General features: G+C 38.6%; 1 protein-coding gene across 3 annotated transcripts in view; it reads right to left on the bottom strand.

The window, feature by feature from the left end:
• The window catches only part of LOC149549441 (Rab3 GTPase-activating protein catalytic protein), a 238,579-nt gene that overhangs the window by 196,292 nt on the left and 26,953 nt on the right, over positions 1–15,334 (bottom strand). For all 3 annotated transcript variants that reach the window (XR_016354087.1, XM_089792818.1, XM_089792819.1), the window contains exons 2-3: positions 14,181–14,224; positions 13,974–14,037 (exon numbers count right to left, since the gene is read on the bottom strand). Coding sequence is in view for 2 of the 3 variants with exons in the window: in XM_089792818.1 (XP_089648944.1) it covers positions 13,974–14,037; positions 14,181–14,224 (108 nt within the window). In the remaining variant the exon portion in view is untranslated. The remainder of the gene's footprint in view (positions 1–13,973; positions 14,038–14,180; positions 14,225–15,334) is intronic.

Below are 15,334 nucleotides of genomic sequence, written 5' to 3'. Positions count from 1 at the left end.
GTCTCTTCGTTTGACCTTGAAAAGTTAACATACATCTTTCAGCTCTTAATCCTAACCACTCGTTCCAATTGCCTCTTAATCTCCTTCACTCCTAACAGAACCTTAGCTACCTGTTGTGTGGTTTTCACACCATCGCCCCATTGCAAATAGGGACCCCTTCTTTTTTGCTTTAGCTAGTAGGAGTAGTTGAATTAAGTAGTTTTGGTTGGCAACATTTTGCAAGTCTCCAAATCTAGGGTGTGTTTGAGCAATTTTGACTCATCAGGAAGCAACTTTTGTCTCAAGTTTGTGCCGGCACTTTGGTGCCACTTAGAGGAATTTGTTTAGCCTAAGTCCAAGTGGACAGTGGAATTTTAGTCTAGGATTGCGTATTAGGGCGAAGTTTGTGAGGAAGCAATATTTGGGGGAAATTTTGCAACTTCGAAATTTTCCCTTCCATGGAAATTTCACAATTTCAGAAATTTCCCTTCAATGGGAACTTTGCAACTTCGGAATTTTCCCTTTGGTGGAAATTTTGCAACTTCAAAATTTTTCCCTCCTAGGAAAATTTTGCGTATTTAGAATTTCCCTTCTAGGGAAATTTTGCAAATTCGAAAATTTCTCTACTTCATTTCTCCCAAAAATCTCAAGGCTAGAGCCTTTTATCCTGTGGCAACTTAAGCATTGCAATTTCAGAACAATTAGGGGAGGGAATTGATAACTTTCCAAAGGATTTTCCTCCCGAGGAAAATTCACATCCTCTGAAATCTCTATCTTGGGAAAATTTTGTATCTTCCGAAATTTCCCCACATTGAGTCTCACAAGTTTTGCCATCCTCTATGGCATTAGAAGATCAATTTATGGCATGAGGCCAACACCATGGTCAAGGAATCGCCAAGGAACATTCAAATGAGGAAATTTTAAGGATACCCTCTCTTGGGGAAATTTCACATCTTCCGAAATCTCCCTCCTGGGGAAATTTTGCATCTTCAGAAATTTCCCCTGCCAACTATCACTTTTTGTTAATCACCAAAACCATCCTACCTCTTCTCAAAAAAAAAAGAGGAAGTGACGAAAATTAGAAATAATAAATTAAAACTTATATTAATAAAAGGTTTTGGATAGAGATGATGGGACTGGAGAGAGGATATTGATGCAAAATTCATTTGTATATTCCTTAGAAGCTTACACTAGGTGGGTGGAGCCACTGGTGAGATTACACCTACTAGAGTCCAAGTCATCCATGATTCCTTGCATTCATAGTAGTAAGTAGAAGTAGAAATAGAAGTTAGAAGTTTAAGTTTAATTTGAAGCGGAAGTTAGAAAATAGCTACATTGTCATTACACGTTGTAAAGCCAAATCTTTAGAAGTGCAACAGTTGATATCGATTGAATGAATAGCGTAAGTCCCTTTGTCACAACCAGCAAATCACATCATAAAACTGAGTGAAGTCCATGATTAAGAAAAAACCTTGAAGTCATTTCATGATCTTACTTTGCGAGCTTGGCATGAGAGATGACCTAATATTGAGAGAGGATTGAGTGTTTAGTGTTTCTCCTTGAAACATTAAGTATTTGATTATGCCTGTTGTAGTGCAACAAAACTCACATCAACACTACCCTCTTATATAGCCACTCATCTCTCACCTCTTAATCTCAAACATTAGTTTTCATGAGGACTCTATAAAAAGACATTTCTCCTCCTTCTTGCCTAATCACCTTATGCAATCTAGAATTTGTGCAATCTTAGAGAACTTGCAAGCTACTTTGTGCCCTAGCTATTTTTGAAAGTGCATTGCCATTACCATCTCCATACTTCCATTATCACTTGCATCGTACATCACCGGGTTCACCGAATTTCAGTCATAAGGTTTGAAATTCAGCAAACTTTTAAAAATTCTAAAAAAATCGTCGTCGTTCACTAATAAATTCCCCCCAAATCAATTTTAGGTTTTATAAAAATTGCCTATCTTACTTGCAAAGGAGATTCTTCCCCTAAATTAACATCACAAAAATTGTTATAATTTCTCTTTCTTTCTATGAAACTTCTAAATGTATTTCCATAATTATATATTAGTCACTAGTGAAAAGAAAACAAGCAAAATGAAATTGCAAAACAGTATTGTGGACACCTAGAATTGTCCTCGTAAAACCAACAAAGAAGCTCTATTAATTAAATAAGTATTTTTATTTATTTAATTAATTCATTAGCCTTTTCATCTACTATAAATAAATATTTAGTATTTATTTAAATAATTTATTAACTTTTCTATCCAAAATTTAAATAAATTCTTATTTATTTAATCAAGCCTTTTACCATATCCTATTTCTTCTATTTATTAAATAAACACCTTTGTTTATTTTTAATTCCTAAATCTTCTTTCCATTTTAACCAATCATATGCATTCACATGGATCGACTCCTAAAACTTTCTCCCTGTGTCACTTATCAATTGTCTCTTCATTTGACCTTGAAAAGTCAACATGCATCTGTCAACTCTTGCTCCTAACCACTCATTTAATCTCCTAACAAAACCCTAGCTACCTGTGTCGTGGTTTTCACACCATGGCCCCATTGCAAATGAGGACCCCCTCTTCTTTGCTTTAGCTGGTAGTAGTAGTTGTCATAGGTAGTTTTGGTTGGCATCATTTTTTCAACTCTCCAAGTCTAAGGTGAGTTTGAGCAATTTTGGCTCATCAGGAAGCAATTTTTGTCTCAGGTTTGTGCGAGCACTTTGGTGACACCTAAAGGAATTTGCATAGCCTAAGTCCAAGTGGAGAGTGAAATTTTAGTCCGGGAGAGAAGGGTTTGCATATCAGGGTGAAGTTTGTGAGGAAGCCATATTCTGTGGAAATTCCGCAACTTTGGAAATTTCCCTTCCATCTTCACTGCCAAGTTTTATAGAAGCTTTTGTATCAGAAACCGATGCTGATCAAGACTTCTATTATAAAGTTTCAGAAAGGTGACTCTTCTGTTGGTTTTTTATCCCTATATGAACTTGAACAATAGATCCAAAACCTCTGGATAGAAACTTTCCTTCGAGCTGTGATTCATCATCTCCCAGGGGAGATCAGATCCGTGTCCATCTAAATAGTGACTTTTTCAGGAATTTATTGGCAACACTGGCATACTCCTAACCCATCAGACCTGCAATGGTGTATAGTTGTCCTCTCCTTTAGCTTTCAGGATTTTGGATCGCAAGCATTTTTCTCTCATTAAGACCCATCAGAGTCCAGTGCAAGTCCTCTCAAGACACAATCTACTTTTGCGTCATTGCCTTGAAAGTGAGGCTTACTGATCAGATGTGTCAATATTCCAGCTATATGTGGATTCAGATATAGTTCAGGATTTTACATCACAAGCTTCTCTCTCATTAAGACCCATCAGAGTCCAGTGCAAGTCCTCTCCAGTCACAATCTACTTTTGCGTTGTTGCCTTGAAAGTGAGGCTTAACAACCAAATGTGTCAATATCCCAGATATATGTGGCTTCGAATTTATAAGAACCCGCCTCTTTGAGGTATCTTCCTTGCAGTTTGTTATTTCTGAGAAAACACAGGAGAAGCCAATGCTGCATTAACGTCGAGAAAAATACAGTGTTTATGTGCCCAAGGTTAAGCCCCTCTTTGTGTCCCATGGACTGAGGAACCAATAATCCATACTTCACCAATCAAAACAAAGCCTCTTCCATTGTCATTTCTATGCATTGTAGACAATGGATGGGGTTTTGATTACACCATGAGACATCTATTTTACCAAAAGTTGAGTGATAAGTATCTGCAATCCTTTCATTACTACCATCACCAGATTTTATAAGATAGTTGCTTAACAAATTTGCACTTCCCTTTGTTTCTTTGGCCTTGAGTGTTAACTAAGTAATGTAAGTGTCTACCCTCTCAGAATTTTTTTATATTTGTATACACTGAACTTGATGACAACCTCTAACAATGTATACAGATGACATACTGTCTTAAATCATATTAAGGTTTCTATAGTATTTTTATTGATTATGTTTCCCTCAACTCCCCCACTCTCTTTGTGCAAGGTTTCTCTGGACAACATGTTATCCATACAGGTTTTTCAAGTCTTCAAATAGAAACTAAGCCTTGTGGTCATAGAAAATTTCTAGGGATAATCTTCCCAAGCTCTAAAATTTTCACGCATGACAGTTGTGGAGAACACAACTTTTAAGTACAATTTTGGATTGTCTTCAAAGTTTGAATCTTGCCTCTTTGTCACATCCATGCAAGGATATACCTCACTTATCAAAATGATATATTTATCATATCTCTATTATTCCTTATTTAATGCTTAATATTGTAGATTCTGTAAATATTACATAGTTTCTGATTCTACAATTGTTTCATAATAGAAAAATCATCTCTTTGTAATATAAAAAATGATCACTTGATCATTCATTCAATTTATGACCAATTAAAAATGTGATATGGTATTAGAGCAATGTTATATTTTTTTGAAAAATATATAATTTCTTTTGAAATAATTAGCTTCTAAACTTCTTTTTTTAAATCTCTTGGCTTGCACCTAGGGTTTCTTCTTGGTTTTTTTGAGTTGTTTATGTAATTTATGGGTATTAAAAAAAAACTCTAACCTGTTGTCTTTTTTGCAAAGCAATCCCCTTGACAGCTATTATCTCACAAAAATGCAATCATTTGCGAGTACATTTTCACATTTCTTCGTGTTGCTTCTGGTCCATGTTTCTTTTATCCCTATTGTTGTGCATGTTCGAGGGTTTTCACTCATGTTTTTCCGAGAGCTCCTAACAGGATCTGCGCACCTAAAACCCTATAATGTCCCCAATTTAGCAGGTCCCAGGAGCATGGGTATGTCAGTTCATCAGCGCGACCCTCATGAGCTGACACGTGGATTTGACAATCTCTGTTTGTGTGACTTACTATTTATAGTCAGTCAAGCGAGTGGGTTTCCATAGTTGGCAGTGCCATAGTGAAAAGTGAGCACAAGAAAACTCTAGCCATTAAGTTGTAAAGTAGTTATTATATTTAAAAGTTGAATGTGATTCCAAATGAAAAATTATAACTTAAGTAAAAAGTGTGATGAGGAAGTCTCTTAAGTGAAAGGTATGAGCAATAAGCTTTAGCCGTTAGGTGTGTTGGTGAACCTTTAACTTAAATAGTTATAAATACAACTCCTTGCAAAAGGTTTGATCATTATTATGCTATGTTTTATGTGATTGTGAGCTCAAGGATTCTAATGTTGAGGATTGGGGAAATTATGGGTTTCCTTCAGCTGGTTCTGCACTTTGAATTGGCCTTTATTGGCAATGAATTGCAGTTTTTCTTTAGTTATCTTCTGCAAACAATTCTGAGATTTTGCATTATTTGAAGAATTGTGTTCATACTACTCCTGGTGTATGGAATTCTAGAAAGGCTACCTGGGTTGGGCGTTAATCTGCTGTAACAGACCGTTTTATGGGGCTTCATTGCATCCAATATAGAGGTGATATCATCTTATAAAGGCAGTCTTGCATCCTGTTGCATCTGCGATCAGTTTCTAGAGGTGGTGTTGCGAATTAAGAGAGCTGCGATCGTTTCTAGAGGTGGTGTTGGGAATTAAGAGAGATGTGGTCAGGACTTTGAAACAGTGGTTGACTAATAACGCTGTCAGATTCTTAAAATTGATAGAATTGTCAGCTGATGTGTAGTTTTGGGGATCTTTGTCATGAGATTGCTATTTTTGGACTTAATTATTTTTAGTAAGTCACTCTTGGTCAGTTGCTATTTTTGGATTGAGCAGTTCAGGCAGGTTGGTCCTCTGGTTTTGGATATTTGATCTCTCTCTGGGATTTCTTTATTAAAAAAATTTATTGGTGAGCTTGTTGGCTTAATGATTATTTAATTCACAATTTTTTAATCATAGTACTTTATATTATAAAGTGTCATAACTTTATATTATAAAGTTGCCTTTTAAGCAGAAAGTGTGAGAGTGAAGTTGGATGGCTCAATTTGTGTTATAAATGCGGCTTTTTGTTGAGGAGAGATCATCTTGAATATATATTTTAATTTGCTCATATTGCCTGGCTGAGGGTTTGAAGTATTTCTGTGATCTTACTGGATAATTGTGCCGAGGTAAACAATTATCTAATTTCTCCTGCTGTGGTTGCTGTGGCTTGGAGATATTGAATAGTGGAAGTGACAATTCTTACTGGGAAGTTACATTGTCTTGTTGTCTGAAATTAACAAAGGGAGGTTGCGATTTCCTCTAAAACAATACTGGTAGTTGTGATTGGAAATAAGAGAGGATTGCATAGAGAGACTGGACGGCAGCATATTGGAGTCCAGTTAATTACTTCCAGACCTGTGTTTGAATTGGACGTAAGCATATTTTACTGAGGAGCCACCGTATGCTTTGCTGGACTTTCGTTTCACTCTGCCAGCCTGTGTCAAGGAAGGTCAAAGTAATGTCTATGCACCAGCTTCATTATATGTGATTCCCACATGGCATTTTGGCAATTCTGTGGACGAGTTAAGGGATAATAAACTAGCTGCAGCTGGGTATAGACATTAAGGAGATGCCGTGAGCAACACAAGGCTGAATTGGTGGTACGGCTTGATGAATTATCGTGATCTAGGTGCCAAGTTAATATTGTGTATTCCTGATTTCCAAAATAATGCAAATAATATCTATTCAGTTTTAATCAGATTTTATTTCTTGAATTTGTTGACTTATTTATATTCCGGAAAAATACAAAAGAATAAGAAAACTTTAAAAATTGCAAAAACAATCAATTGTACTCCAATATTCGAAGAGGAAGCTAGTTGGGTTCTTTTCAGAAGAGTTCATTAAAACACTAAGAGGTAAGCATTTTATCCCATTCTTGAGTGTTTCAATGGATATTTTCAAGTTTGAGAAGAAATTTTTCAAATTTTTTTCAAAAAAAGTTTTTAAGAAATTGAGAAACAAGTTTAGGTATCTATTTGAATGGTTTTGTATCATTGTTTTTTACTTGTATGCTTGGTATTCATAATTTTTTTATTGATTTAAATTTATTTAATTTCTTATTATAGAAAGAGACTACATTGTATTGTGCAAGAATGGTTGGCATCAGTAATCAGAGTTCAATGGGTGGACAAGGTTAGAGTTTAGTGGTAGGGCAAGGAGGGGATAATTTCAAAATTGATTTAGGGTCTCCTCTATGGAGACATACAACAATAATATCACAAGTTGCAGGTGGAGGCTCCCATATTTGGATTTGTAATTATTGTCAAAGTAACAAAGAAAAACCTTTCAATATCTCTTATTCTCAGGTAAAACTTCATTTCATAGGCCGTGCTGGTAAAGGTTTTGGAATGTGCAAAGGTGCAGATGGGAAGGGATTGTCTAATGCACAGATAGCTTCATTTGAGAAAGGACCAAAAGTTTGCTAATCATTTGGTTAAAATATCAAAAAAGAGTTGTTATCAACCTCCTTCCTCAAAAAAGAACAAAATGAAACCACCCGTTGAAATGGAACCAAATGTATCTTCCAAACATCCATTCATGCAAGTACCTGTACCAGGAGAGGAGGATGAAGTAGAAAATTTTGCAGCAGCACGGAAAAGAGGCCCATTGCACTCTACATTTAAAATGGAAGCAAGAGATTGTGCTGATGAAGCAATTGCACATTGCCTCTATGCTAATGGCCTTCCTTTCAACCTGATCAGATCACCATATTGGAAGGAAATGGTAAGAGCCATCAAAGAAGCACCCGATGATTACACAAGTCCTGGGTATGAAAAGGTGAGTACCACACTCTTAGAAAAGGAGAGAGTTTCTATAGAGAAAGCACTTCAACCCATTAGAAATTCTTGGAAAACTTCGGATGTGACAATTGTGTCTCATTATTGGAAAGATACAAGAAATAGGCCATTAATTAATGTGATTGCGGTGTCCCCCAAAGGGGCAATGTTTCTAAAGGCAATTGATTGTTAAGGGGAGGTGAAGGATTCACAAATCATCTCTAATATTCTCATTGAGGCCATAGATATGGTGGGTAGTGAGAATGTGGTCCAAGTTGTTACAAATATACCAAAAATTGCAAAGGGGTTGTTGCTTTGGTTGAGGGTCGGTATGACCATATTTTTTGGACATCATGCACTATACACTCCCTCAACTTGATTATGCAACTAATTTGCACTCAAATAGATCGGGTGAAGCAAATACACGAAGAGGGAGAGGACATCCAAATGTTTGTGACTAGCCACAATATGTCACAATCCATTTTTAGAACATACTCACAATTGGAGTTGCTGAAGGTAAATTAATAAATTTCATGGATTTGTAATTTAGTTAATATTTATAATTTTATTGTCAATTGACATATTGTTAACTTGCTTAGGTTGCAGAGACCCATTTTGCATATCATACTATTGTTATGAGACTTCTCAAGGTGAAAGATGCTTTGAGCCAAATGGTCATTTGTCCTCACTGGAGTGCGTGGAAGGCTTCAAATACAGAAAGAGTCCTAAAGATTTGGGGTATGATCTTGGATGAACATTGGTGGGTTTGTGTGCAATATGTATTGGATATCACCGAGCCCATCATGAATATGCTTCGCTTTGCCAATACAGATACACCTTGCTTGGGAGGTGTATGATGGCATGGACACTATGGTTAGGAAGGTAAAACATTTTATAACAGCACATGAGAGTGACCCTACAAAATGCCAAGCCTTATGCAGTAAAGTGAAAGCAATGATTATGCATTGTTGGGTGAAGATGACTACCCCATTGTACCTCCTTGCATATGCTTTATCTCCGAGGTATTATAGTGAGGCAGTACTTTCTATGCTAGATAGAATTGCACCATATGCTAATGAAGAGGTTGCAAATGGGTGCTTGAAAGCTTTTGCAAGAATCTTCCAAGATGATGAGATGAATGAAAAGGTGAGGCTAAAGTTTGGCTTATTTGCTTCCGGAGCAAAGCTTACTCCATTTGCAATTAAGGACCAAAATAAAACAGGAGCAATCACATGGTGGTACATGTATGATCAACCATACAAGCATCTACGACCTCTTGCAATTAAAATCCTCTCACAAGTTTTGATTTTTGTTTTTAGATTACAACTTGTATTCCGTCATATTGTCATTTACTTTTAATTTGTATGTTTAATTTTTAGAGCACAAGGCAATGCCAATCAATGTAACTAAAAAAAGTCGATAAGGACCTGCAATCTCGAAAAAGATAGTAAAACCTACCTCTGATCTCATAATAGGTGGGACAACAAAAGATGAAGAGAATCTCCGCTTCCATCTTTGCCAAGGTACATAGACGGCAAATACAATCCTCTTTATCAATGTGATGGTCGGTCTGGTATCTAATTTGGTGGAATCCAACTCTGAAGGAACCAAGAGAAATACGACGGGCATGGCACCAACACCGGATCAAATATGCATGATGCACAATAACCCGATCCCGGATATCTAAGTGCTTGGCATAAATGATCATCTGTGGACACAACCCTCCCAGAGGGTTGATCCAAGTCTTCCTAATGTACTGTCTATAAATATTGAATCTAACGTACTCGTTCAGCTCCTAACGAGAGAGAAGGAGATGCACGGGAGCATCCAAAGAAAACTGAGAGGGAGGGAGATGATCAATCTCGATCCCATCCTGACCCAATAGAGTAGTGGCTAAAGCATACCAACAACGAGCCCTGGTGGACAGAACAGAACCAGCAATAGTGATCGAAAAGTAGTAAGCTACGTATGAATATCTAAGTTGGATGCTAGTCGAATCCGCAAAGCCCCAGAGATGGCGATGAAACCAAACCAGATCGAAGATGACTGAATTTTGAAGGGGTGAACCCCAAACTCCGCCAAAATAACACTGTAGGGAATGGAATGGTGGCATTTGATGATACGCTTGAGGAAAAGCGTCTGAACCCGCTCAACCAAGGACCAGTCACAATCCAGCAAGGAGGGGCCCCAAACCGCTGAACCATATAATACTATGGGTTTGAGCAAAGAGTCCAGGAGGGAGAATTTTGAGGAAATGTCCTAAAAATCGTGTCTATAGCACTATCTCTCTAACATGGTAAGGGAAACCAACCCTTTATTTAATCCTAGGCTGAACAACGAGCCTCAAGCTGAAACGAGGGCCAAAGAACTTCACCCCAAGGTAAGTATACAAAGAAACGATCTCTATCTCCTGACCCTGTAAACAGAAATGGAGATGTGAAATCTTCAAATAGTTGAAGACCTCACAACGAGATGATGTTGGTCACAGAATGAGGCCAGTGTGTCAAGAAGCCTCTGAAGCCCCTCACGAGAAGATGCTAGAAGAATCACATCATCGATAAAGAGCAAAATAGAGATCATGACCTACTATAAGTAGCATCTGTCACCAGGGAGTGAGGAATCCTAGAGAAAAGCCTCAAGCTCATCAATATAAATGCCAAACAAAGTGGAGGAGAGAGGGCATCACTGTGTCAACCCAATGGTGCTCTAGATTGGGTCTGCAAAGACCTCAAGAGTCTTGTATCTACCCACAACAGTCTTGTAGAGCCTCATGATTGCCGTCAGTAGTCTCTGAAACCCCAATGGCTCTAAGTCTTTGGAAAAGTGCCACTTTGGGGAGAGAATCAAAAGCCTTGCGAAAGTTGACAAAGCAACAATAGACTTTTTCCAAATGGTGGTGAGCCTCCTCAATGATAGTCTACAACATCAAGATATGGTCCATGCTCTGAAAGTCTACCCAAAAACCCGCCTAACCTCTCGCCCTAAAATATCCCTTGTCAAGAACACCGGTTAGAATGGCATTCAACGTAGTGGCGTAGAGTTTGGAAAAGGTATGCCCAATCATGATGGTCCTATAGTTACCAGGATCCAAAACCAACCCAAATTTATGAATCTAATTAATCACATCTCTCAACCAAGAGTCCAAAAAAATGGTGCACACAACTCTATTAAAGAGCATAGGAACGTAGGAGCCCAGAACCGAAATGCCAAGGTTGAGGAGCTCTGCGTGGAACCCTTCTTTGTTAGCCACTTTGCTTCATCTCAAAGATCTAACGGCCTCATAAATGCTAGGGGGGGTAAACAAGTGGCAGTGGAGAGGGGGTGTGGGGTGAATAGAGGGTTGATCGAGAATGCCATAGAGAGTGGAGGCATGTGAGGCTAGAGAATGAAGGACAAGGGTGGAAGCCATGGCAGGTGTCGGGGGAACAAGGTGCACTAGAATAACTTCAGCCAAAAAAAAGCATATCACAAAGGGATCTGCACTAGAAAGCGATGTAAAGCCGCTTCTTATGGTGAAGAAAGCAGTGATACGAAAGTCACAACTAGGTGTAAGAGGGGCAGTGAGTAGTGAAAGTCAAATGCAAGGAGCAGTGGAAGGCCCTGCAATCATTATCGAACCATTGGTTCATAGAGTAGGTCTTCTTGTGCGATGGGCTGAGAGGGGAAGAAGAGGTGCGGTGGGGGATGGAAAGGAGAGTCGACTCCCAAATTGCAGTATCTAATAATTCAAAAATAGAAGAAACCTCACTAGTATTTGAGAAGCGATCTAGGGGGAGAAACAATCTAAGATGGAGGATAAAGATGGCCTAATCTCTCTCGAGATATTGGAAAAAGGTATACGGGCTAGCAACCGTTGACGAGGGCTGATGAGGGGGGTCGAGGACTAAGAGGAAAAGTGAATAGAGATGCTAAGAAGGGCATGATCAGCCAGCGAGAGGTGGACGATGGTGAAACGACTAATGGAGGAGATGAAAGAGGTGCAGGCTAAGACATAACCACAATACTTGCACCTCTACTGTGAGGCCAGCAAGTAAAACACTCGGAGCCAGGGTAGCAACTAAGACCGTTCAGGACCTCTAGGCCAAAGGACTTGTAGAATTGAAGAAGGTGGTAGTCATAGCATGAGGGACCATGACAATCTTCGAAGAGGCGTTGAAGACCCAATCTGTCTTGTGAGTGCAAATCAAGCCTAAGTCACGGTCATGTAGAGGAACTTGCATATGTCTAGTCCGTGCATTAAAGTCCCCCAAAATAATGATGTCGCCCAAGGCAGAAAACTTGGAGATACACTTGTGTAAATCCAAAAAAGGGTCACCGTCCTCAAGATTGTGCACAACATATGGAGAGGAAGCTAGCGGGAAGTAACAAACCACCACGAAGATATCTTTGAGATGGCGACTAGTACAGCGAATACGAATCCCCATGAATCTGGCAGCAGTGTCAAAATGAACCACTAAGGTAGTACCGAAAAAGTCATCTTTAATCAAACAAGCAACACCTTCAGAGCTGCACACCCCTCTTGAGGCCCGAGCCTCCTCACTACACACCGATAGTCTTTGTAATGGCCAAAATGTCTACCGAACCCACAGGATCAGAAAGGAGACGAGTCAATGACCAAACAGTACCATTGCCACTCTAGTAGTTGACAAGAAGAGAGCTAGAGGAGGGCTTACTCCTGCCCAACTGCGGGCGAGACCATCATTTGGCTATGAAAGTCGGTCTCTATTCCCAACTAGGAGGAGGTGAATCACAAATAACAGCCCTAAGATTCCGAATAACTGCCCACTTCCCCTTGCCCCTCACCTCTGCCACCAAACCTCTAGAATGTTTCAGTATCACTACTTGTAATCTCGTGAGATCCTCGTCCTAATAAATCTTAGCAGGAAGAAGGAATAGCTTCCTTTTTTCCCTAAGAGCCCATAATTTGTCTGATAGAGACAGGAACCGAAGGTAAAAGGTATTGTTCTGGCCGAACCAACATCTATCAAGTGTGATCTGAGATACACAGGTAATCACTGCGGAATGACTGTTCAGCTGTACAAGGATCTGTTGTGGTGGGAGGAAGGCCCTGAACCCTCAGGTTGAGCTCACGGACACATTTCACCCACTCATCATCAAACTTCCCCTGGACCAACTTTTCAACTCTTGAAAGAGGTGAAGGTCCAGTGCTACCACAAATGGTGGTCTAAGACTTAACTTGTTCAGTATCAGAGCGGCAAGTACCTGCTACTTGTTTTTCAGTCTCCAAAACCCCAGCTGTCCAATAACCGACTCAAACTGTATTTTGATATCTGTTGTCTCAAAGGTGAAAAGGTAGCAGAGAAGCTATTAATGTGCGAAGAATTTGAATCTGTCTGCAGTTTCAGATCAGAAATGGTCTCTGAGAGTGAATAAACAGTGTCTTTGAGGTTATGGTTCTCAAGTTTGAGCTTGAGTAACCTATTACAGAGTCATTGGTATGTCCAAGAGGGTTGCTGTGACAGTGAGGTCTCCATGGTGGATAAAGACAGTCCAGCAAAATAAATCAGAATCAAGATCAAAAATTGACTTTTAGAAGAAACTTGACTAAGTAAAGATTGACTTCTGCTAGTCATTGAAGAAAAGATCTCAGATTGTTTACATGGTTTGACATGGTGAGTCAAGACTTTGTCCACCATCTTGATCTTAAAAAGCTGAGCTTTAAAAAAAATTGCACTAACTGCTGCAGCTCCAAATAGCATATTCAAATTCTCCCAAATTTCCTTGGATGGTTTTTCCAGATCTATATAATGTAACTCAAAATCGAAGATAGCAAGACCAACAATGGCTTTGGAAGCTTGACTATATCATCCCTAATTGGCCATTCCCATACTTTACTCACATCTGTAGTTAGTTTTTTCATTTCCATTTACTATTCCGCACAAGCCCTTGTGCATCAATTGCCTCTAGACTTCTACTTTCCAAGTGCGGAAGCTGAAGCTGAAACATTTGTCTGTTTTCAAAAATTATACAAATCCAGAACTAAAAAGCCTAGCACCCCCCTTGCGTAATAAACTTTTGGTAGTTTCATCCCTTTGTCACATCTGAAAGCCAAACTGTACAGTTATTATGGGTCACTAGTTATATTTATCATTATTCTACGGTCATAGCTAGGTGTAAAATTGGAAACAAAAGACAATTTTCCATTGTATCAGAAGATCAATAATTTTTCGGCAAACCTCTTGTACTAACTTCAAGTTCCAGAACATAAAGAAACATACCAGAAGATTTTTTGCACCATCAGCATGCCACATTCGACAAACTGCTTCTATCTCTGATATTAATCTGCCAGCATAAACAAACTTACCTCACAAACTTATAACAACAAGAGTTAAATTGAATTGAAGCCCTTCACTGGCAGAAAAGGTGTATACAATGGAATGGAATAACATCTTGGAAGAACTTAGAAATTACACAAATGCGAATACCTTTCCCATGAAGATGCAAGAGTGAAGTCATCAAAACCTTCCAGCTGCAATTAAATATATATTACAGGACACCAGTTAGCACTCTTTGGCAGTACTGTATGCTATGGTTAGGAATTATTGAGTAAGAAAACACAGATATACAACCATCCAGAGCTCTACAAAGCACTAATGAGGACAATGTTACTAAATACAACTCATGAATGGATAAATCAGAAAATATGAAGAAAGACTCGTTTATGAATAAATTAGAGAATGTGGAGAAAAGCAATGATGTGCTTTAAGGGAAGAAACAAGCAACAGAAACATTTCAAGAAAAGAGAGGAGACGTGTAAAGAAGGGATAAAGAGAAACAGTGTGAGTTCTCCGTGGATAATTTTAATGGAACTTGTCAAGCTAGTGTCCAAATGACTCAAAGCAAACTTCCTTTGCACAGAAAATAAATGGTAATGGCCCACTTATTGAATGGACCTCAACAATGTTCTCAACTGCTATGAGAAGATTATATGAGCTATAAATGCATTCAAAGAATGGAAGCACATGCAACTTAGCCACAAATATACAATCTGTACACTCTTCATTCATATCAGAAAAAATTCGTTTATACCCGGTTCCAAGAACAAAATATTGGAGTACCATGCAATGCCATTTGTGCAAATACCAAATAGAATGCATGGCATGTATGCATGACTGAAGCTAGAAGGTTACCAAACAAGTCTAGCTTTTATAGATCTGAATATCCTATCTTTGATCAGCTAGGAAGGTAGTTAAACTAGATCTCATCTTTAATGAGCTAGAAAGGTTGTAAAACTAGATCTTGTATTTAATCACCTCAGAAGGCAATTAAACTAGACCTTATCTTTATTGAACTAAGAAGGTGATTAAAGCCTAGCTTGGGTATGAACGGGTAACATAATTCCACCCATGGACGCTTCTGCAGTGAAAAAGACCCCAATTTTTGCCGAAATGAGAAATGTTCCACATAAAAGTGGATTGAGCTGGCCACTCTTAATCCACTTAAGCAGTCAATTTTATCAAAAAAATGCCATGGTGATCTTATGTCTAATATTCCTCGTCTTGGATATTGAGCAATGTGCAGTCAATCCAAACAAGGTTGTAAATATAGAATGGTGTCCATGTTCATCGAATCACTAACT

The sequence above is a fragment of the Cupressus sempervirens genome, chromosome 7 (assembly GCF_028749045.1).
Source record: "Cupressus sempervirens isolate cs-2001-9-10 chromosome 7, ASM2874904v1, whole genome shotgun sequence".
Classification (NCBI taxonomy): Eukaryota; Viridiplantae; Streptophyta; class Pinopsida; order Cupressales; family Cupressaceae; genus Cupressus; species Cupressus sempervirens.
The sequence above is the reverse complement of the archived record's forward strand: the minus strand, read 5'-3'. Positions and strand labels throughout refer to the sequence as shown.